This window comes from Chiloscyllium plagiosum, chromosome 29 (assembly GCF_004010195.1).
Source record: "Chiloscyllium plagiosum isolate BGI_BamShark_2017 chromosome 29, ASM401019v2, whole genome shotgun sequence".
Classification (NCBI taxonomy): Eukaryota; Metazoa; Chordata; class Chondrichthyes; order Orectolobiformes; family Hemiscylliidae; genus Chiloscyllium; species Chiloscyllium plagiosum.
In genome coordinates this window covers 4,811,234-4,833,456 of record NC_057738.1, presented here as the reverse complement: position 1 = coordinate 4,833,456, position 22,223 = coordinate 4,811,234, and the positions used below count along the sequence as shown (strand labels likewise).

The 22,223-nt window shown below is 40.6% G+C and overlaps 1 protein-coding gene across 1 annotated transcript in view; it reads left to right on the top strand.

Moving 5' to 3' along the window:
• Positions 1-22,223, top strand: part of LOC122564340 (GMP reductase 1) — a 112,030-nt gene that overhangs the window by 67,418 nt on the left and 22,389 nt on the right. The window contains exons 7-8 of the mRNA XM_043719073.1: positions 8,523-8,565; positions 18,378-18,537. Of these exons, the coding sequence (XP_043575008.1) occupies positions 8,523-8,565; positions 18,378-18,537 (203 nt within the window). The remainder of the gene's footprint in view (positions 1-8,522; positions 8,566-18,377; positions 18,538-22,223) is intronic.

Genomic DNA, 22,223 nt, shown 5'->3' with positions numbered 1-22,223 from the left:
TTTGTTCCCTGTAATATATTCCCCTGTTTCTGTCTTCAAGGGCCCAATTTTAGTCTTAACCATTTTTTTCCATTTCACATACCTAAAAAAGCTTTTACTATCCTCCTTTATATTTTTGGCCAGTTTACCTTCATACCTCATTTTTTCTCTGCATTTTTCCTTCTTAGTAATCCTCTGTTGTTCTTTAAAAGCTTCCCAGTCCTCCGTTTTCCCACTCATCTTTGCTATGTTATACTTTTTCTCTTTTGACTTTATATGCTTCTTAACTTCCCTGTGGTATGTCGCTGGACACTGGCTTCAAGTCACAAAAACAACCTTGAACCCTATTCTGTCGCCTGCCACTTAAACAACTTTGGATCCAATTCGCTAAATTGCCTCGCATCAAATTTTATCCTGCAGTCTGATCTGTTATCCTGATGTACTTTTACGTATGATCTGCCTGTAAAGCATGTAAGACAACATTTTTCACTATACCTTGGCACACGTGATAAGTAATAAATTAAATCAAATCAAACAAAGCTATGCTAATTATCCTTGCCTCTCCACGTGGAAATTAATTCTATTTCTCATACTTTTTTCCACTAGATTCCTTTCCACAGATGTTAGATCCACAGAGCTATAGTTCCCTGGTATATCCCTACCACATTTCTTGAATAATGGTTCCATACAGCTGTCATCCAGTCCTCTGGCACCTCACCTGTGTCCATAGAGGACTTGAAAATCAATGTCAAATCCCCTGAAATCTCCTATGTTGCCTTCCATAAAGCATGGGTACTGTTCCATCATTTGTAACACTTTAAGTCCTTGCTTAAAATACTCTCCTGAATATCTTTAGAATTCCCATTTAAGCCTTTCACACTTTATCCATCCCAGTTAATATTGGGAAGTTGATATGTCCTATTATTACCTTATTATTTGTATGTTTTTCTGAAATATAACAACCCTTTTTTGATAATGGATGTGGGCTTTACTGGCTAGGCCTGCATTTATTACCAAGACAGCAGTTAAGAGTCACTCACATCCAGTGGGTCTGGAGTCAAATGTAGGTCAGATTAGGTAAGGATGGAAGATTCCTCACCTAAAGGACAATCTTGAGCCAGATGGGTTTTTCCAAAAATCAACAATGGTTCCATGGTCATCATTAGACTCTTAACCTCCAGATAGTTACCACAACACAATACGTTTTAAAGTTGTTGTGGAAAAAAGAGAAAGATGGTCTGCCAAAAAGGGTATTGGTTTGGGATGAGGCAGATTTTATTAAAATAAGGCAAGGTCTGGCAAAAATACTGAGAACAGCTACTGGAGGGTAAATCTACAGTAAACCCTTGAGTCATTCAAAAAGTTACTGGGGGAGTAACAATTCATCATTTTCCCTTTAGGGTGAAATGTAGGAGCAACAAACTAAGAGAATCATGGATATCTAGGAACTTTCAGGCCTGGATAAAAAGAAAAAGAAAGACGTATAAAAGGTACTTAGAGAAGTATAGCAAATGCTGGGGGATCTCAAGAAAGCAATTAGAGCAGTGAGAGGGAATGAGAAAACACTGGTAGCAAGATTAGGGACAATCCCAAGCTATTCTACAAGTCATACAAGGAAGAGAATAACCAAGGAGTGAGAAGAACCTATTAGAAACCAAGGGGACAGTCCGTGTGTGAAGCTGGAGGACATTAGTACAGGTTAAATGAGTACTTCACATCTGTCTTTACTCTGGAGAAGGAGGAGGTAAGTTCAGAATTTGAGAAGATGGAGTGTTGAACAGATTGATATAATAGCAGCAAGGAGTTATTGGAGGGTTTGGCAGATTTAAAACTGGACAAGGGCTTGTTAATGGTAGTGTTATAGAACAGAGGGATCTAGCGGTGCAGGTACATAATTCTTTGAAGTTTGGTCACATAGACAGGGTGGTTAACAAGGTGTTTGGCACGCTTGCCTTCATTTCTCAGTCCTTTGAATATAGGAGTTGGGAAGTAACATTGAGGTTGTACAGGACATTCATGAAGTCTCTTCTGAAATACTATGTCCATTTCTGGTCGTCCAGTTTATAGAAAGGATATTATCAAGCTGGAGAGGATACAGAAGAGATTTACCAAGAAAACCCTGAAGTTTTCTATAGGTATGTCAGGAATAAGAGAATGACTAGAGTAAGATTAGGGCCAGTCAAGGACAGTAATGGGAAGTTCTGCATGCAGTCTGAGGAGATAGGAGAGGTGCTAAATGAATATTTTTTGTCAGTTTTCACACAGGAAAAAGGCAATGTTATTGAGGAGAATACTGAGGTACTAGACTAGACGGGATGGAGCTGTTAGAAATTCTGGAAAGTGTGAAAATAGATAAGTCCCCTGCACCAGATGGGATTTATCCTAGGATTCTCTGGGAAGTAGGGAGGAGCTTGCACAGCCTTTGGCTTTGATCTTTGTCATGATTGTCTGCAGGAATAGTGCTAGAAGACTGGAGGATAGGAAACGTCCCCTTGTTCAAGAAGGGGAGTGGAGACAACTCTGGTAATTACAGAGGAACCTCAATTATCCAAATGAGAAGGGCAGACTCTATTTCATTTAGATAATTGATTATTCAGATAATCGATATTATCTTAAACAAGGAAAGCCATATTGATCAAACTCTACTGTGCTCTACTCGGGAATTTGTTTAAATCTATAATTTTAATGAGTCTTCTATTTAAACAAACTAGTCTTTACATCTGCAAGTCGCATAAATACTGTACTGTGTATGAAATCCCAGCATTAAACAAGGTTCCGAATAACTTCTACGATCGCAAGAGCATTTGTCAGTTTCTGGGAACTCAGTGTCACGATAGAAAGACAGAAGCACCACCTCATGCGTAGGTTTACTTTCTCTGCCTTGTTTTTCATGAACGTCCCAGTAAAGTGACAGCAATACTGTAAAACACTTACTCTTGCAAAGGGCTGTGTGTAACTAAAACTTACCTTAAAAAAATCCAGTCGCTGATGGTTGTGTTGCTTGTGTTTCTTTGTTTTTGCCAGTATTTTCACATGTTCTTCAGTCCAGGTAAATCGAATACCTCTTTGATGGAATTTTTTTAGCGGGACCTTGAGATCTTCGGATAATCCGAAATTCAGATAATCGATATTTGGATAATCTAGGTTCCTCTGTATAGTCGGTGAGCCTTACTTTGGTTGTGGAAAGTGTTGGAAAGGATTATACGAGATAGGATTTATAATCTAGAAAGGAAAAATTTGATTAGGGATAGTCATTGTGGTTTTGTGAAGGGTAGGTGGGTGCCTCACAAACCTAATAGAGTTCTTTGAGAAGGTGACCAAACAGTTGGATGAGGGTAAAGCGGTTGATATGGTGTATATGGATTTCAGTAAAGCATTTGATAAGGTTCCCCATGGTAGGCTATTGCATGAAATATGGAGGCATGGGATTGAGGGTGATTTAGCAGTCTGGATCAGAAATTGGCTAGTTGTCAGAAAATAGAGGGTGGTGGTTGATGGGAAATATTCATCCTGAAGTTTAGTTACTGTTGGTGTATCACAAAGGATCTGTTTTGGGTCCACTGCTGTTTGTAATTTAGAAAAATGACCTGGAAGGATGGGTTAGTAAATTTGTGGATGACACGAAGGTCATTGGAGTTGTGGACAGTGTGGAAGAATGTTGCCGGTTTCAGAGGGACATAGATAAGCTGCAGAGCTGGGCTGAGAGGTGGCAAATGGAGTTTAATGCAGAAAAGTGTGAGGTGATTCACTTTGGAAGGAGCAACAGGAATAGAGAGTACTGGGCTAACAGTAAGATTTTGGTAGTGTGGATGAGCAGAGAGATCTGTGTCCATGTGCATCGATCCCTGAAAGTTGCCACCCAGGTTGATAGGGTTGTTAAGAAGGTGGAGAAAGTGAGGGCTGCAGATGCTGGAGATCAGAGCTGAAAATGTTTTGCTGGAAAAGCGCATCAGGTCAGGCAGCATCCAAGGAACAGGAGAATCGACGTTTCGGGCATAAGCCCTTCTTCAGGAATGGTAAGAAGGTGTATGGTATGTTAGCTTTCATTGGTAGAGGGATTGAATTTTGGAGCCATAAGGTCATGTAGCAGCTGTACAAAACATTGGCGTGGCCGCACTTGGAGTATTGAATAGCTTGAGAGGTGACTTAATAGAGATGATCAGATAGGGTGGATAGTGAGAGCCTTTTTTCTTGGGTGGCTAGCACAAGGGGATACAGCTTTAAATTCAGGGTGATAGGTATAGGACATATGTCAGAAAGTGGTAGGGACATGGAATACCTTGCCTGCAACAGTACTAGACTCGTCAACTTTAAGGGCATTTAAATGATCATTGGATAAACATATGGATGAAAATGGAATAGTGTAGGTTAGATGGGCTTCAGATTGGTTCCACAAGTCAGCGCAACATTGAGGGCCGAAGGGCCTGTATTGTGCTGTAATGTTCTATATTCTATGTTCAATGATGTTGCCAGGTATGGAAGGTTTGAGTTATAAAGGAAGGCTGGATAGGCTGGGACTTATTTCAGGAGAAAGTGAGGACTATAGATGCTGGATATCAAAGGTGAAAAGTGTGGTGCTGGAAAAGCACAGCCGGTCAGGCAGCATCTGAGGAGCAGGAGAGTCGACATTTCGAGCATAAGCTCGACTCCTGATGAAGATGCTGCCTGACTGGCTGTGCTTTTCCAGCACCACAAGTTTTGATTGGGACTTATTTCACTGGAGGGTTGGAGATTGAAATTTATAAAATAATGAGAGGTATAGATACAATTCATGCTGGTTGTCTTTTCCCTAGGATGAGGGATTTCATATTTTTAAGGCGAGGGGAAAGAGATTTTAAAAAAGACATGAGAGGCAATTTTCTTTTAACACAGAGGGTGGTTTGCAAGTGGAATGAACTTCCTGAGGAAGTGGTGGATGAGGGTACAATTATAATGTTTAAAAGACACTTGGATAGGTCCATGAATAGGAAAAGTTTGGAGGATATGGGCCAGGAGCAGGTAGGTAGGACTAGTTTAGTTTGGGATTATGTTCAGCATGAACTGGTTGGCTGAAGGGTCTGCTTCCATGCTGTATGACTCTATGACAAATCCTCATGACTGAGTGAGTTGTATCCCAGGCTGCTGTGGGAGATGAGGGAGGAAATTATAGGGGACCTAACCCAAATTTTCGAATCCTCTCTGGCCGCAGGGGAATGCCAGAGCACATGAGCACAGTTAATATAATTCTACTTTACAAGAAAGGTGGTAGAGATAGACCAGGGAGCTATAGACCAGTGAGTCTGATAGCAGTGGAAAAAAATGAAGGAGAAAATTAATCTCCATTTAAAAAGGCAAGGTTTGATCAGAGATAGTCATACCTAAAGAAGCTAATGGCATTTTCTGAGGTAGTGAGGAAGTGTTTGGATGAGGGTGAGACAGTTGAGGTAGTTTATTTGATTTCAGAAAGGCCTTTAACAAGGTCCCATAAGAGAAACTGATAAAGAAGGTAAAAACTTATGGGATCCAGGGTAGCATGGCAAATTAGATCCAAACTGGCGTGGCAACAGGAGGCAGGCAGTGGCAAAAGGCTTTTTGTGTGACTGGAGCTGGTTTCTCATTGCTGGCTGGGCCAGCATTTATTGCCTATCCCTAATTGCGGGGATGGCAGTTAAGAGTCAACCACACTGCAGTGGGTCTGGAGTCACATGTGGGCAAGACCAGGAAACAATGGTGGTTACCTTCCCTAAAAGACATTAGTGAACCAGATGGGTTTCTCCTTCAATCAACGACAGATTCCTGATGATTATTAGATTCTTAATTGCAGGGTTTTTTTCATTGAATTCAAATTACACCATCTGTGATGGCAGGGTTTGAATGAGGATGAGCAGAATGTTACTGGGTCTCTGGGTTAACAGTCTAGTGATGATATCATTAGGCGGTTGCCTCCCGTAATGCAGTGTCATAGCACAGAGATCAGTGCTCGGTCTCTTATTATTAGTGATGTAGATTAGAATGTGGAGGAGAGCAGGGATGATAAGTAAGTTGCAGATAACAAAGATTGGATGAGTAGTTGACAGGAGGAAACTTTTAAGGTTACAAGGGATATGAACTGATTATTCCTATTGGCAGATGAGTGGAAGCTAGAATTTAACTCTGATAAATGTGAGGTGATGCACTTTGGAAAAAGGATCAAGGGAGTACTCGATGAATGGCAAGACACTAGGAGGCTCAGAGGAACAGAGGGATCTTGGGATGCTTGTCCACAGATTCCTGAGGATGGCAGCACAGGTTAATAGTGTAGGTAAGAAGGCATGTGGACACTTGCCTTTATCAGTTGTGGCGTAGATTATAAGGAGAAAGTGAGGACTGTAGATTTTGGAGGTCAGCTTATGCCCGAAACGTTGATTCTCCTGCTCCTCGGATGCTACCTGACCGGCTGTGCTTTTCCAGCATCACACTCTCTTATAAGATTATAAGAGCAGGAAGACATGTTGGAGCTGTGCAGAACTTTGGTGAGGTCACAGCAGGAGTACTGTTTGCAGTTCTGGTCATCACACCTTTGTCTGGAATGGAACTTTTCAGCTCTGAATAGAGAGTCTGGGTAAGCTCAGGTTATTTTCTTTCAAGTGGAGAAGATTGGAGGGTGGAGGTGACCTGATGGTGTATAAAATTGAGGCGCATGGACAGGATGAATAGAAAGCAGCTGTTCCCCTTATTTGAAGGGTCAGTAAGAAGGGGGTATACTTTTAAAGTGATAGGCAGGTGGCTTAGAGGGGATTTGAGGAAAAACATTTTCACTCCGAGGTGGTGAGGCCTGGAATGCACTGTCTGGGAATATAGTTGAGGTGGGAACCCTCACAACTTAAAGTGACATAACATTCAAGGCTGTGGGCCTAATGCAGGACCATGGGACTCGTGTGTATATAGTAATATATAGTTGGGGGTATAGACTTGGGTAAAAGGATCTCTTTACTGTATGATTCTATAACTCAGTGGAGGATAAGGCTCCATAAACATTCCGTTCCTCTATAATGGGGGACCCCAACACATCAGTGAAAAAGATAAAGCTAAGCATTCCCAACTGTCTTCAGCCAGAAGCACCAAGTGGATAATTCTTCTCAGCATCATCCTGGGATTCTCAGAATCATAGATACCAGTCTTTAGCCAATTCAAATACATCCATTTGATGTTAAGAAATAGCTGAAAGTACTGGATAATGCAAAGGCTATGGGCCCTGACAATAATCCAGCAATGGAACTGAAGACACATGCTCCAGAATTTGCTGCATTCCTAGCCAAGCTGTTCCAGTACAGCTACAGTACTGGAATCTATCCAACAATGTGGATAATTGCCCAGGTATGTCCTGTACCCAAAAGAAAAGGACAAACCAAATCCAGATAACTACTGCCCCATCAATCTACTCTTAAATTGTCAATAAAGTGATGAAGGCATCATCCACAGTGCCAATAAACATCCCTTGCTAGCAATAATCTGCTCACTGATGCTTAGTTTGGTTTTTCCATGGCCACTTAGCTCCTGACCTTATTACAACCTTTGTTCAAATATGGATGAAAAAGCTGAATTTCAAAGTGAGGTGAGTGTAACGATCCTTGACATCAAGGCCATATTTGATTTGAGTGTGACATCAAGGAGCCCTAGCAGATCTGGTATCAATGGGAATCAGGGGAACACACTCCACTTGACACAAAGGAAAATGGATGTGGTTGTTGGAGGTCAGTCATCTCAACTCCATGACATCTCTGTAAGAGTTCCTCAGGTTAGAATCTCGGCCCAATTATTTTCAGCTGCTTCATCAATGACCTTGCCTGCACTGTAAGACCAAAAGTGGGGATGTTTCCTGATGACTGCACAATACTCAGCAATATTCATAACTTGTCAAATACTTTATTTATCAAGTATACTTTATCAAGATGCTTTAATGCCCAAATGCAGCAAGACCTGGACAGTATACAGGTTTGGGCTGATAAATGGCAAGTAACATTTACACCACACAAGTGTCAGGCAATGACTATCTCTGAGAAGAGAGAGTCTAACCAGCAGTCCTTAACATTCAGTGGCATTATCATCACTGAATTCCCCCCAATATCACTATTCTGGGAGTTACCATTCATCAGAAACTGAACTGGACTGGTGTAAGTACTGTGGTTACAAGAGCAGGTCAGAGGCTAGGAACAAACAATCCAGGTCTTTTTCAATATATAATTTCAGTTACATCACACTGTAAACTTTTGCTATAAATTCTGTGTCTTACAATCTTATTCTCCATAATCACCTGATGAAGGAGCAGCGCTCTGAAAAATAGTGCTTCCAAATAAACCTGTTGGACTATAATCTGGTGTTGTGATTTTTAACTTTGTACACCCCAATCCAACACCGGTGTCTCCAAATCAAAAACCATTATTTTCTCTTTAATGTGTATTCACAATTTTGGCAAAACCGCTTATTTCAGATTTGTCTGTGATAGATTAATTTGCATCTTCAGTGATGTTCAGATTTTTTTTCTTGCTGATTCTGATGTGCCAATTTTTTCCCATTTTCTGAAGGATGGTGGCTGCAGTTGCCCAGGCGATGTTGCCAAAGCCTTTGGTAAGTATTCAAGTCATGCCTTTAGCATACTTACAAGAATATATTTGTATGAGGAATTGTTCTGTCTGTTGTATTTGATTTTTATATAGTAAGTGAATAGAAGGGAACATAAAGGAGGACTTACTATCAATATTGATAATTTGGCAGATTGCAATGATCAGTTAATTAGTTCCAATAATGGAAGGACAAAACCAGTTTGTTACATTGGAAAACATTAATAGTGTAGTATAGAAACATTTTAACCTATAGGCTTTTGGGTCCAACTGATCTACACTGGTATTTAAATCCATTATTTAGGGCCCTACCTCCCTAATTCATCTAACTCTATTAATATAACTCTATTTTTTTCTCCTTTCATGTAATGATCTAGCTTTCCCTTAAATTTCATTTTCTCCTCTCCATAAAAAGAACACCAACAATGACGAGCTCAGAAATATCTACTGACTGATAGAACAGAAACCATTGATACAATTTCTAAATCTTAGTGGAAAGATTAAAAGTAGTGTTGAGGCTATAAGAGTGGCTGTAGGGTTGAATAATTGACACAGTGTAGTCTCTAATTCAACGTTAGGTCTTCTCTTTGTTCCTCAAATGTCTAAATAATTTGAATATGGACACTATCAATTCATGAAGAATTCAAATTAGGGAGCATGACAATAACCTCCATTGTGGAATGTGGTACTATTACTGTACTTTGAAAAGATCTAGCCACTCGAAACTCTGCATCCATGAGGTGCTGTGGGCCATTAACAGCAGCAGAATTGAATTCCAACAAAACCTGCAACCTCATGGCCTGGCATATTCCCCACTCAACCATGACTATCAAACCAGGAGTTCAAGCCTGGTTGAATGGAGAATACAAGATGGTATACGAGGGTATCTAAAAATGAGATATCAACCTGTTGAAGCTACCAAAAGGGACTACTTGGTGCCAAATAGCGTATGCAAGTGGTAGATGGGGCTAAGCAATGTCACATCCAATGTATCAGATCTAAGCTCTGCAGTCCTGCCACATCTGGTTGTGAATGGCTGTGGACAATTAAACCACTCACTTGAGGAAACTCCACAAATATTCTCAATATGGAAGAGCCCGACACATCATTGTAAAGGTAAAGCTAAAGCATTCACAGCAATCTTCAGCCAGAAGTGCCAAGTTGATGAGCCACCTTGGCCTCACCCAGTGGTCCTCAGCATCACAAATACGAGTCTCCAGCCAATTTGGTTCACTCTACATGATGTCAAGCAGGACTGTGATGGAATACACCACACTTGTCTGGATAGGTGCAGCTCCAACAACTTTCAAGAAGCTGACATCCTCCAGCCCAAAGCAGCCAGCCTGATTAGCACTACAACCACAAGCATCTATTCCCTCCACCGCTGATGCTCAGTAGCAACAGTGTGTACTAACTATAAGAATACTGTAAAAGTTCATCTAAATTCCTTAAACAGAACCTTCCAAATCACTGACCACTTCAATCCAGAAGGACAAGAGCAGGAAATACATGAGAACACCCCCACCTACAAGTTCCCCTCCAAGCCACTCACCATCCTGACTTCAAATATATCACACTTCCCTCCGTGCCGCTGGATCAAAGTGCTGGAATCCCCCTCTCTAAAGGACATGTGCACTGCAGTGATTTGAGAAGGCAGCTAACCACCACCTTCTCAAAGGCAACTAGGGATGGGAAATAAATGCTGGCCGGCCAGTGATGCCCATGTCCCACAAATGAATTTTTAAAAAATGCAGGTAGACAAAATATAAAAGTTAGTCACTTCTCCTGAAACACTAATTAGATCACGGTTGGATTATAATATGTGGCTTTCCATCCTTCAATACAGAGAAGGTATTATAGACATATAAAAGGTCCAGTGTTGATTAAATGTGGTACCGGGATAAACCAATAATTATAATGAGACAGTAAACATTAGCAGTGATGGTTAATGAGCACTTTAATAAATGTATTGAATGTGCTTGCTTGGGGAGATAGTGAAAAGCTATTCCCAGTCAGTGGTTTGGTAATATAAGGCAGAAAGAAAATGACTGGAACTGGCCCTTGAAGCCAACCATGGGAATTAAACACTTATAAAAGAAGCAGATTGAAAAACATGAGGAAACAAAGTAGGGGTCAGAACAGATGGAACCCATGTGACACCAGCACAAGTACATGGTGGATGCTGAAATGAAAATGATTCTATAATTAATAGCCTTGCTTGGCTACCATTTCCATTCCTGGGAACTATTTGAAGCTGAGTCACACTGTTTATAACCCTAACATATAAACTAGTAAAGTGGGCTGGTGGGACCCAGGGAGATAGTGAGGAAAGAGGTCAGTCTGAAACTGGTATAGTTGGGAAAAGGAGCAAGTCCAACCGTTGGGCAAGCAGGAACAAAGCAGAGAACAAGGTAGGACTGATAAATTAAACTGCACTTATTTCAATGCAAGAGGCCTAACAGGGAAGGCAGATGAATTCAGGGCATGGTTAGGAATATTGGACTGCAATATAATAGCAGTTACAGAGACATGGCTCAGGGATGGACAGGACTGGCAGGTTAATGTTCCAGGATACAAATGCTACAGGAAGGATCGAAATGAGGCAAGAGAGGAGGGGGAGTGGCATTTTTCATAAGGGATAACATTACAGATTAGTGTAGGGAGTGCTGGTCTGTTTATTGTAAAACAGCTCCCTGGTCCTGACACTGGGCTTACATAGTGAGATGTGGTGTGGTAAAAAAACACGAGGCAGATGCTTCCAAGGCAAAGGAAACTGATCTTATTAAAACAGTAAAATTGAGAATATATATAATCCCTGACAAGAAAACAAATATTTAGGGAAAAACATGCAATGCTTCAATTGAAATGAGACTTTTCTGACAGATACTAACACCGCAGTTAACCCTTGCAGCCCTGACTTGGTTGAGTGAGTTTTGAATTACAGAGAGTTGTTAATTACTGGGTGACGGGAAAAAAGAGCGAGGGACAGAGGTTTTGGTTAAGAAAAAAAAAGAAGCATATGTCAGGTATAAACAGGATAGATCAAGTGAATCCTAAGAAGAATATAAAGGCAGTAGGAGTATACTTAAGAGGGAAATCAGGAGACCAAAAAGGGGACATGAGATAGCTTGGACAAATAGGGTTAAAGAGAATCCAAAGGGTTTTTATGAATACATTAAGGACAGAAGGGTAACTAGGGAGAGAATAGGGCCCCTCAAAGATCAACAAGGCAGCCTGTGTGGAGCTGTGGGAGATGGGGGAGTACTAAACGAGTATTTTACATCAGTGTACATGGAGAAGGACATGGAGGATATAGAATGTGGGGAAATAGATGGTAACATCTTGAAAAATGTCCAAATTACAGAGGAGGCGGTGTTGGATATCTTAAAATGCATAAAGGTGGATAAATCCCCAGGACCTGATCAGGTGTACCCTCGAACTCTGGGAAACTAGGGAAGTGATTGTTGGACACCTTGCTCAGATATTTGTATCATTGATAGTTTCAGGTGAGGTGCCAGAAGACTGGAGGTTGGCTAATGTCATGCCACTATTTAAGAAAGGTGGAAAGGACAAGCCAGGTAACTGTAGGCTGGTGAGCCTAACATCAGTGGTGGGCAAGTTGTTGGAGGGAATTCTGAGGGACAAGGCAAGGTCTGATTTAGGGATAGTCAACATGGCTTTGTGCGTAGGAAATCATGTCTCACAAACTTGATTGAGTTTTTAAAAACTATTTTTTTTGAAAAAAATCTTTTTATTAAATTACAAAATCATAACTACTGTATGAAAAAACAAAAATAAAGAATAACACAAACAGAACAAAACTATACTTGTGTACAAGATAAATCAGTCAAAGTAATAAATAAGTGCTCACTGCCATGAAACAATAGTTCCTGACCTTCGACACCTGCATCTATTTGAAATTCTTCCTGTCAGAACGCCAAATTTGCTAAACCAAACCATCATGGCTATACAAAGGCCTTCATCAAAGTGGCAGACAAATCTGTTTCTAGGTCACCCAAAAAGGGCTGCCATGTCTTATAAAGATTTTCAGTTTTTTGGTGCACCATATTTGTGAGGAAGTCCAGGGGAATATGTTCCATGATTAGCTTACACCAACCTGACAGACCCGGCGGTTTTCAGACATCCAGCATATCAAAATGGCTTTCCTCGCACAAAAGAAAGAATATTAAAAAGTTTTCTGGGTTGGGATATCTGGTCGGCATGGACGGGTTGGACCGAAGGGTCTGTTTCCATGCTGTACATCTCTATGACTCTATATAAAAGAAGATAAACTGGGCAGACCCAGGAGAAGAGAATCCATCTTCACTTCGATCCCCAAGACTGTCTGTGTTACTCCTGCCACACCATTCCAGTACAAAGCCTGTGGCAGGACCACAGACAACGAGTGAGAGTACCAGTACTTATTTTGCACTTGAGACACATTGAAGATACTCCCACCTCAAATTTTGATAGGGTACATCTGGCCCAGACTGTCTATGAAGAATCTTCAATTGCATGGCATGGGTTCTATTACAAATTGAAATCTTTTTCATATTCTCACAGATATCCTCCCGTGCCTCAAGAGATGTCAACTCCTAACACTCTCCCCCAGACCTCACATAAATCACTCAATATCATCTGAGGGACCACCACCCCCCCTCCCAAAACAAATGATTGAGAGTGCTCTTGGCATTAAGCACCCTCTTTTCTATATCAGATCTGGAGAAGTCAGTCAAAAGCATAGTTTATTTTCGGATAAAATCTCAAATCTGGAAGAAACGAGAAAGGACTAACTTGAGATTTTTGAAGAAGTAACAAAGAGGATTGATGAGGGCAGAGCGGTGGACGTGAATTATATGGACTTCAGTAAGCATTCGACAAGGTTCCCCATGGTAGACTGGTTAGCAAGGTTAGATCACGTGGAATACAGGGAGACCTAGCCATTTGGATACAGAACTAGCTCAAATGGTAGAAGACAGAGGGTGGTGGTGGTGGAGGGTTGCCTTTCAGACTGGAGGCCTGTGATCAGTGGTGTCACAAGGATTGGTGCTGGGTCCACTGCTTTTCATCATTTATATAAATGATTTGGATGTGAACATAGGAGGTATGGTTAGTAAGTTTGCAGATGACACCAAAATTGGAGGTGTAGTGGACAGCCAAGGAGGTTACCTCAGATTACAATGGGATCTTGATCAGATGGGTCAGTGGGCTGAGGAGTGGCAGATGGAGTTTAATTTAGATAAATGTGACGTGCTGCATTTTGGAAAGGCAAATCAGGGCAGATCTTATGCACTTATTGGTAAGGTCCTGGGGAGTGTTGTTGAACAAAGAGACCTTGGAGTGCAGGTTCATAGTTCCTTGAAAGTGGAGCTATAGGTAGATAGGATAGTGAAGGCGGCATTTGGTATGGTTTCCCTTATTGGTCAGTGCATCAAGTATAGGGATTGGGAGGTCATGTTACAGCTGTAAAGGACATTGGTTAGGCCACTTTTGGAAAATTCTGTGCAATTCCGGTCTCTGTCCTATGGGAACGACTTTGTGAAACTTGAAAGGTTTCAGAAGAGATTTACAAGGATGTTGCCAGAGCTGGAGGGTTTGAGCTATAGGGAGAGGCTGAATAGGCTGGGGCTGTTTTCTCTGGAGTGTCAGAGGCTGAGGGTTGACCTTATAGAGGTTTACAAAATCATGAGGGGCATGAATAGGGTAAAACGTCAAGGCCTTTTCCCTGGGGTGGGGGAGTCCAGAACTAGAGGGTGTAGGTTCAGGATGAGAGGGGTAAAATATAAAAGGGACCTAAGGGGCAACTTTTTCACGCAGAGTATGGTGTGTGAATGGAATGAGCGAAGTGGTGGAGGCTGGTACAGTTACAACATTTTGAAAGACATCTGGATGGGTATATGAATAGGAAGGGTTTAGAGGGATGTGGGCCCAAGTGCTGGCAAGTTGGATTAGATTAATTTAGGGTATCTGGTCAGCATGGATGAGTTGGACCGAATAGTCTGTTTTCGTGCTGTACGTGTCTATGACTGTACATGTCCACCCCATCAACTCCTTTGCAACATTGTGCAACTCTAATTCATAGGAACAGACGTAGGCCATTCAGCCCTTTGAACCCATTCCACCATTCAATGAGATCATGCCTAATCTGTGTCCTATCCCCGAATACTGTCTTTGGTCCGCATCCCTTAATACGTTTGCTTGACAAAAAATTATCTACCTCACATTTTAAATTAACAACTGATCTAGTATCCACTATCATTTATGGATGAGAGTTCCAAGCATCTACCACTCTTTGTGTATAGATGTGTTTCCTAACATCTTTCCTGAACAGTCGGCCCTTAATCTCAGACTATGCACCCTCGTTCTAGAAATAGAAATAGTTTATTGTTATTTACTCTGTCTTTTCTGTTAATATCATGAAAACTTTGATCTGATCACACCGTAACTTTTTTAAATTCTAGAGAAATATAGTGCCTAATTTGTATAATCTTCCTTATAAATTAACTCCTGAAGTCCAGGTATCAATCTTGTAAACCTACGTTTTACTCCATCCAAAGTTATGGTGCCCAGATCTGATCACAGTACTCTGACTGGGGTCCAGCCAGGGTTTTGTACAAATGCAGCATAACCTTTGCTTTGTTGTGCTCCAGTCCTCTCAGTACACAGGCCAGAATTCCATTAGCTGCCTTGATTATTTTTTGCACCTGTTCATGACATTTTAAAGATTCATGCACCCGAATCTCAAAGTCTCTGTGGACATTTGCTGTATTTAACTTCATACCATCTAGAAAGTATCCTGCTCTATCATTTGTTGGTCCAGAATGGATAACCTCACACTTATGTTGAATTCTATCTGCCACCGTTTTGCCCATTCAGTTAGGCTGTCAATATGTCTTTGTAATTTTACGCAATCATCTACATTGTCTATAATGCTAACCTAAGTTTATGTCATCAACAAATTTGGATAGATGACTTTCTATGCCATTATCCCAATTGTTAATAAATAATGTGAATAATTGAGGCCCTAAATGCAGATTCTTGTGCGAACAGGTTGGTCATGTTTTGCCAATTTGAGAACCTACCCATCATCCCTACATTTTTGTCGCCAGCCACTGAGTCAGTTTCCCACTCATGAAGCAAAAACAGAAATTGCTGACTAAACTCAGCAGCTCTGGCAGTATCTGTGGGGAGAAAGCAGAGTTAACGTTTTGAGTCCGGTGATTCTTCTTCAGATTTCTTCCTCTGAAGAAACATTAACTCCTCTTTCTTCCCACAGATGCTGTCAGACTGGCTGAAATTTGTCAGCAATTTCTGTTTTTGTTTCAGATCTCCAGCATCTGCAGTCCTTTGTTTCACTACATCAGTCATGATTTTGACACAGCTCATCTGCTGCTGGCACTGTCATCTATACAGTGATTATCTTGAAGTTTTGAGTACTGTGTATAGTTTTGGCCTATAACTTTAAGGAGGGATATAGCTGCATTGAAAGCACCACAGTGAATGTTCACTAAAGCGGACTCTGGGCAGGGACGGTTAATTAATGATGACAGGCTGAGTAATTTGGGCTCACATCTTTTGAGTTTAGAGAAGTGAAAAGTAATCTCATTGAAAGAGACAAGATTCTTAAGGGGTCTGACAAGATAAATTACAAAGGTAGTTTCTTCCTGTTAGCAGAATTTAGACCAATTGGAACAGTGTTAGGATAAGGGCCAGTCATTGGGACAGAGATGAGATTTTTTTCACTCTAAGAATGAGCTTGAATTTTCTCTCCATAGGGTTGTGGATGTTCCGTTGTTGAATTTACTTAACGCTCGGTAGACAGATGTTTGGTCTCAGGGAATCAACAGGTGTGGAGAATGTGTAAGAAAGAGGAGATGATGCCTGAGATCCAACTGAATGGTGGAGCAGGTTCAACACCTTCTATGAACTGTTTTTGTTCCTATTTCTTGCATTCCTGAGTTCTGATCTAAAGCACTCCTGAATGGCAATTTATTTAAGACAGTGCTTGTGCAAATCTTCTCCTTGGTGATGGCCACCATACTCAGCTCTGCCACCTCACTTGAATTTTTGGCATATTACTGTTAAGCCACCACCACTCTGCTTGTTCAAATACATTAGTTCCCAGTCTAATAACTCCTTAAGCTTAATATCATCTACTTATTTTCCAATTCCTTTATGGTTTCACACCTCCTTATCTCTGTAACCTCCTCTAACACTGCAAGCCTTTAAAATATCTGTGCTGCTCTAAATCCGTCCTCTTCCATACCATTCATTCTAATTGTGCAACCATTGATGGCTATACTTTCAATTCCGTTAGCTCTAAACTCTACAATAATCGCCATCAACCTCTTGGCTCTTTCTTGGTCTCTCCCCTCTTTTCAGCTTGATGAGTCTAGTTTCAACAACACTCGAGCATTTTCCAAACCAATGAACTCCAACACCTAGAAGGACAATTAAGGGCAGCAAATACAAGGGTGCTTCAACAGCTGCAACATTGCCTCCAGGTTACACATCAACCTAACTTCTAAATCTATCACTGTTCCTTCACTGCATAAAATATCTGGAAACTCCATTCCTAACAGAAGGTGTATCTACAGTTTGATATCGTCTAGTCTGCAATGATTCAGGAAGGTGGCTCATCAATTAGGGATTGCTGTGCCACTGACATTCTCATTCTAACAATGCTAGTCCAAACTGATGGTCATCTGCCCTGATGTTGCCTTCTATAGTTCAACAATGTCAATATTGTTTTAAATTGGTATTGATTGTGAAAGAGCTGGAAATGTGTTGCTGGAAAAGCGCAGCAGGTCAGGCAGCATCCAGGGAACAGGAGAATCGACGTTTCGGGCATAAGCCCTTCTTCAGGATTGTGATTGTGATTCATTGATTGTGAAACACCTTGTGTCATCTTGATATGTTAAAGAAACTACATAACTTTAAATTGTTGCAAGCAAAGAGAAGACAAAATGATGCATTTCTAAAATCACACAGATTAGAAAATTAATGTCCAAACCTGATTCTTTATTGCCAGAGTGAGTTGTAAAGTATCAAAGTTGCAGATAGCTTGTTGTTAGCAAAGTGCTTGTATTTTGATGTGTGGAGGGACTTGGTTTCTGTTGCCACTGGAGGGTGCTGCAGTACAAAACCTCAGGACTTGGAATAGATTTTTTTTATCCTCCATTATCATGGATATTGCAAATTAAACAAATCGTTCTAATTAGCATCTGAATAAAAGTGTTACAAGAGGCTCCAAAGAAAACATAAAAGCTTAATGCAAAAAAAAGTACCTTTTAAGGAGCAAATTGTGACAGCACCTTAGTACTCTTTTTGTACCACAGAAAGACAAATAAATTCATTTTCACAGAGCTCTTATTATCAGGCAGGGTACTGGAGAGAGTTGGTGAAACACCAGTGGAAGGAGGAAAGTTGGTGACAGTATTAAGCAATCGACAATTCTATCCAGGGACATGGAAAAATGACCAGTGTAATGTTTTTTAAAAGAACATTTCTTTGGTCAGCAGAGGATTCAGTATTCAGCAAGGACTCTAAGTCAGCCACACATTTGATTTTATTTACTTTTAATAACACAAATCAAACAGAAAGAGACTGGAATCTGCTCAGGAGAGTAATTTTACTTATTTGCTCTCAGAATATGGGCAGCATTGGCAAGGCCATATTTATTGCCATCTCTAACTTACCTGACGTGGGAAGTCATTGCGGAGATGGTGCTCCCTTAGTTGGGTAGATGGAGAATTCCAGGATTTCAATTGGTATTAAAAGCCACTGTGTAATTGAGCCACTCTCTTGTACTGATTTCAGGGGCTGGAGCTGATTTTGTGATGCTAGGAGGAATGTTCGCAGGACACGATCAGTGTGCTGGAGAAATCATCGAGAGGAATGGTAAAAAGATGAAACTGTTCTATGGAATGAGCTCTGATACAGCCATGAAGAAACATGTTGGATGTGTGGCCGAATACAGGTAATGGAACTAAGAATAGCATCAGTTTCATAAACCATTGCCATTCCTAATAAAAGGAGTAGGATCATCTTGAATTATTTTATTTATGTGGCACCAGTGCTCATAACTCAGTACAGAAAGATTTTGCTGGAAATTGAGTTCTGTTTTGGGAGAAGTCACTTTACTTATAGTCCTTTACTTATACGATCTACACTTACCTCATTCAGGACCATATGGAACATCGTCTCTTTGACCAGGTCCATGAGAGGTACACTTCTGCTATTATACATTGTAGTTGTGAAATTATGACACCTCTCTCCTTCAAAAGTTAAATAATTTATTTTCAATTTAACTGTCAAACATTAAGGTTAGACTAGTCTTTGTGACATAGCATTCAACTTTCAGGATGTTAACAAGATGCACACTTGTGCATATTTACATTTAACATGAAACTTATAGAATAAACGTTAACTCTAAATTCTTGAGAAAAAAAGATTTACTGAGACCGGTGTCACTCCTGTGTCTGTAATGACAGCATTGACACAACTGGGAATGGTCAACAAATGCTGACCTTACCTGTATCCTCCTGCCATGGCATGAAAGAGGAAGGAAAACATTGCTGCTGTTATATTTCAGTAGGGCTACTTACAGAGACAGACTTTGTTGTCACCGGTATCCAATATGCAAATCTTTCAGGGCTGACCATTGGATTGACAGTTGGGTTAATTGTAAAGGCTTTTTCAACAAATATTCTTAACAAATTTGTTTGCTTTGGTTGTTTCTAGTGGACTCAGTGATGGTGCAACCAGGAGAACAGTGTATAAAAACTGGTTCCAGGTAGATTTTCTGTGTTAGATTGCAGTGTCCCAATACTATTGGTTCTTAATCTCAGCTAAGTCAACTTTATTTTCGTCAGGTGTCACTTTCTTGCAATGAGACACATTCTGTCAACTTATTCTGAAGTGACTGCTTCAGAATGTACATGACAGTATATTGGAGCAAGGATGCTGAAACGGTGAGCAAGTTGAAAAAGGGCAGAAATATTGCTGCCTGGATTCTTCAGATTTGCACTCCTCCTCCAATGACACTAGCAAAACCTCCCACCAGGGCATCAGTTCCAGGCTTGTCCAGGTGCAACCAGGATAAATGCAATTCCTTAAGAAATCACATTAAAACATCATCACTCCATGTTTCTTGAATAGGATGGTACATTGCCTCACGGTTGCTAGGATCAAGGATGTCTTGGTGAGGCTACAAGACATTCTGAAGAGGGATGGTGGTTGTAGTACACATCAGTACCAATTATATTAGTTTTTTTTTAAAAAGGGATGCAGTCCTAAAAGCAGAATGTAAGGAGTTAGAAATCAAGTTAAAAAGTAGGATCTCAAAGATAGTGATCTCAGACTTGCCACCAGTGACAAGTGCTAGTCAGAGTAAAGATAGCAGGATATATAAGATGTATATATGACTGGATAGATGGTATGAGGGGGTGATTTTAGATTCTTGGGACATTGGACCATGTTCTGGGATGGTAGGACCAGTACAAGCTGATTGCACCTGGACGGGACTGGATCTGATGCCCTGGTGGGAGAACCTCCTAGTTCTTTGGAGAAGGTTTAAACTAAACCGGTAGAGGGATGGGAATGTATGTAACGAGACAGAAGAGAGAGAAACAAGGGCAAAAACAAAAGACCGAATAGGGAAAAATCAGTGATAGGCAGAGAATTGAAGCCTCAGTGCAAATAATGCAAATGGGATTAAGGAATATTATAAATGGGTCCTAAAGTCTTAATGTGCAGACTATTTGCAATACCATAGCTGCAGGGTGACAGGAATGGCAACTGAATATCCAGGGGTATTCAGTTTTTAGGAAGATCAGACAAAATGAACATTATTAGTTAAAGAGGAAATTAAGAGGGGTAGAACTTAGAAACACCAAGGGGTAGAAAAGAATAATGGTATGAACTCAAACTGTTAGTGGTGATGTTGGGGAAAGTTTAAAAATCTCACGACACCAGGTTATAGTCCAACAGGTTTATTTGGAAGTACAAGCTTTCAGAGTGCTGCTCCTTCATCAGGTGGCTACAAATATTAAATAAATACAAATATAACAGCAATAACTTTTTTCCTTACTCTTTTATGCCATGTTGGGGAAGACATTAAACAGGAAATGTAATAAAGGTACAACTATAATTATGAGTGACTTTAATCTGTATATAGATTGGATAAATTAAATCGGTAATAATACTGTGGAGGAGTTGTTCCTGGAGTATGTACAGGATGGTTTTCTGGATCAAAACATAGAGGCACCAGCTAGAGAACAGGCCATCTTTGACTGATGTAATGATGAATGAATAATTGGCAATAATTATTCATTCATCATTACTGATGTAATGATGAATGAATAATTGGCAATCTAGCTGTGTGGGATCTCTTGGGAAAAGGTCAATAAGATAGAATTCTTCAATAAAGAGAAGAGTATGTAGTTGGTTCTGAGACTGAGCCTGAATCTAAATAAAGGAAACATGGATGGTATGAAGTCAAGCTGGCAATGACAGTACATAGGCAGTCACAATATTCAAAGAATACATGGATGAACTGAAACAATTGTTAATTCCTATCTGAACCAATATCCTTGCGGGTAGGGTTGCTAGTGTTTTGGGAGGAATTTAAATTAGTTCAGCAGTGGGAGGGGACACCAAGCATTCGTACAATGGAAAAACAGCATAATACTGTAAAGTAACCAGGACAGAGAGATTCCACCATGTTGCGATTCAAGGGAGGAAGGTGACGCTAGATGACCTCTATTTTAATGCCAGGAGTATGAGAGGGAAGACTTGAGTTAAACACAAGCATTGGCTTGTGGAATCACAATGTTGCAATCACAAAGACCGGATTGAGAGAGAGAGAGAGAGAGACAGGACTCCCAATGCAACTTGCCAGGATATAGGATTTTCAGATTTGTGTGTAAAAGATGTTGTCATTTACAAAAATGATTTGGAGTAAACATAGGAGGTATGGTTAGTAGGTTTGCAGATGTTACAAAATTGAGTTCATGGAATTGTATAGACCAACAGCATGGAGACAAGCCCTTTGGCCCAAACTGGTCCATGCCGACCAAAATGTCCATCCACGCTAACACCATTTCCCTGCACTTGGCCCATATCCTTCTAAACCTTTCCTATCCATGTATTTGTCCAAATGCTTTTTAAATGTTAATGTACTCACCTCAACCACTGCGCTGGCAAGGCCTTGCTGAAATCCATAGAGACTATGTCACCTGTTCTGCCTCCTTCAACCTCCCTGGTCACTTCATCAAAGAACTCTACAAATTTGTGAGGCATGATCTCCCATACACAAAGCCATACCGACTATTCCTAATCATGCCTTGTCTTTCCAAATGCATGTATATCTTATCTCTCTCAATTTTCTCCAATAACTTACCTACCACAGATGTTACACTTACTGGTCTATAGTTCCCAGGTTTTTCTTTGCAGCTGTTCTTGAATAAGGGCACAACATTCAGTACCCTCCAGTCTCCTGGGATCTCACCTGTGGTTAAAGATAATGCAAAAATATCAGCCAAGACCCCCATAATTTCTTCTCTAACCTCTTGCAGTGTTCTTGGATAAATCTGGTCAGGACCAGGAGATTAAGACCATAAGACATAGGAGCATTAATTAGGCCATTCAGCCCATCAAGTCTGC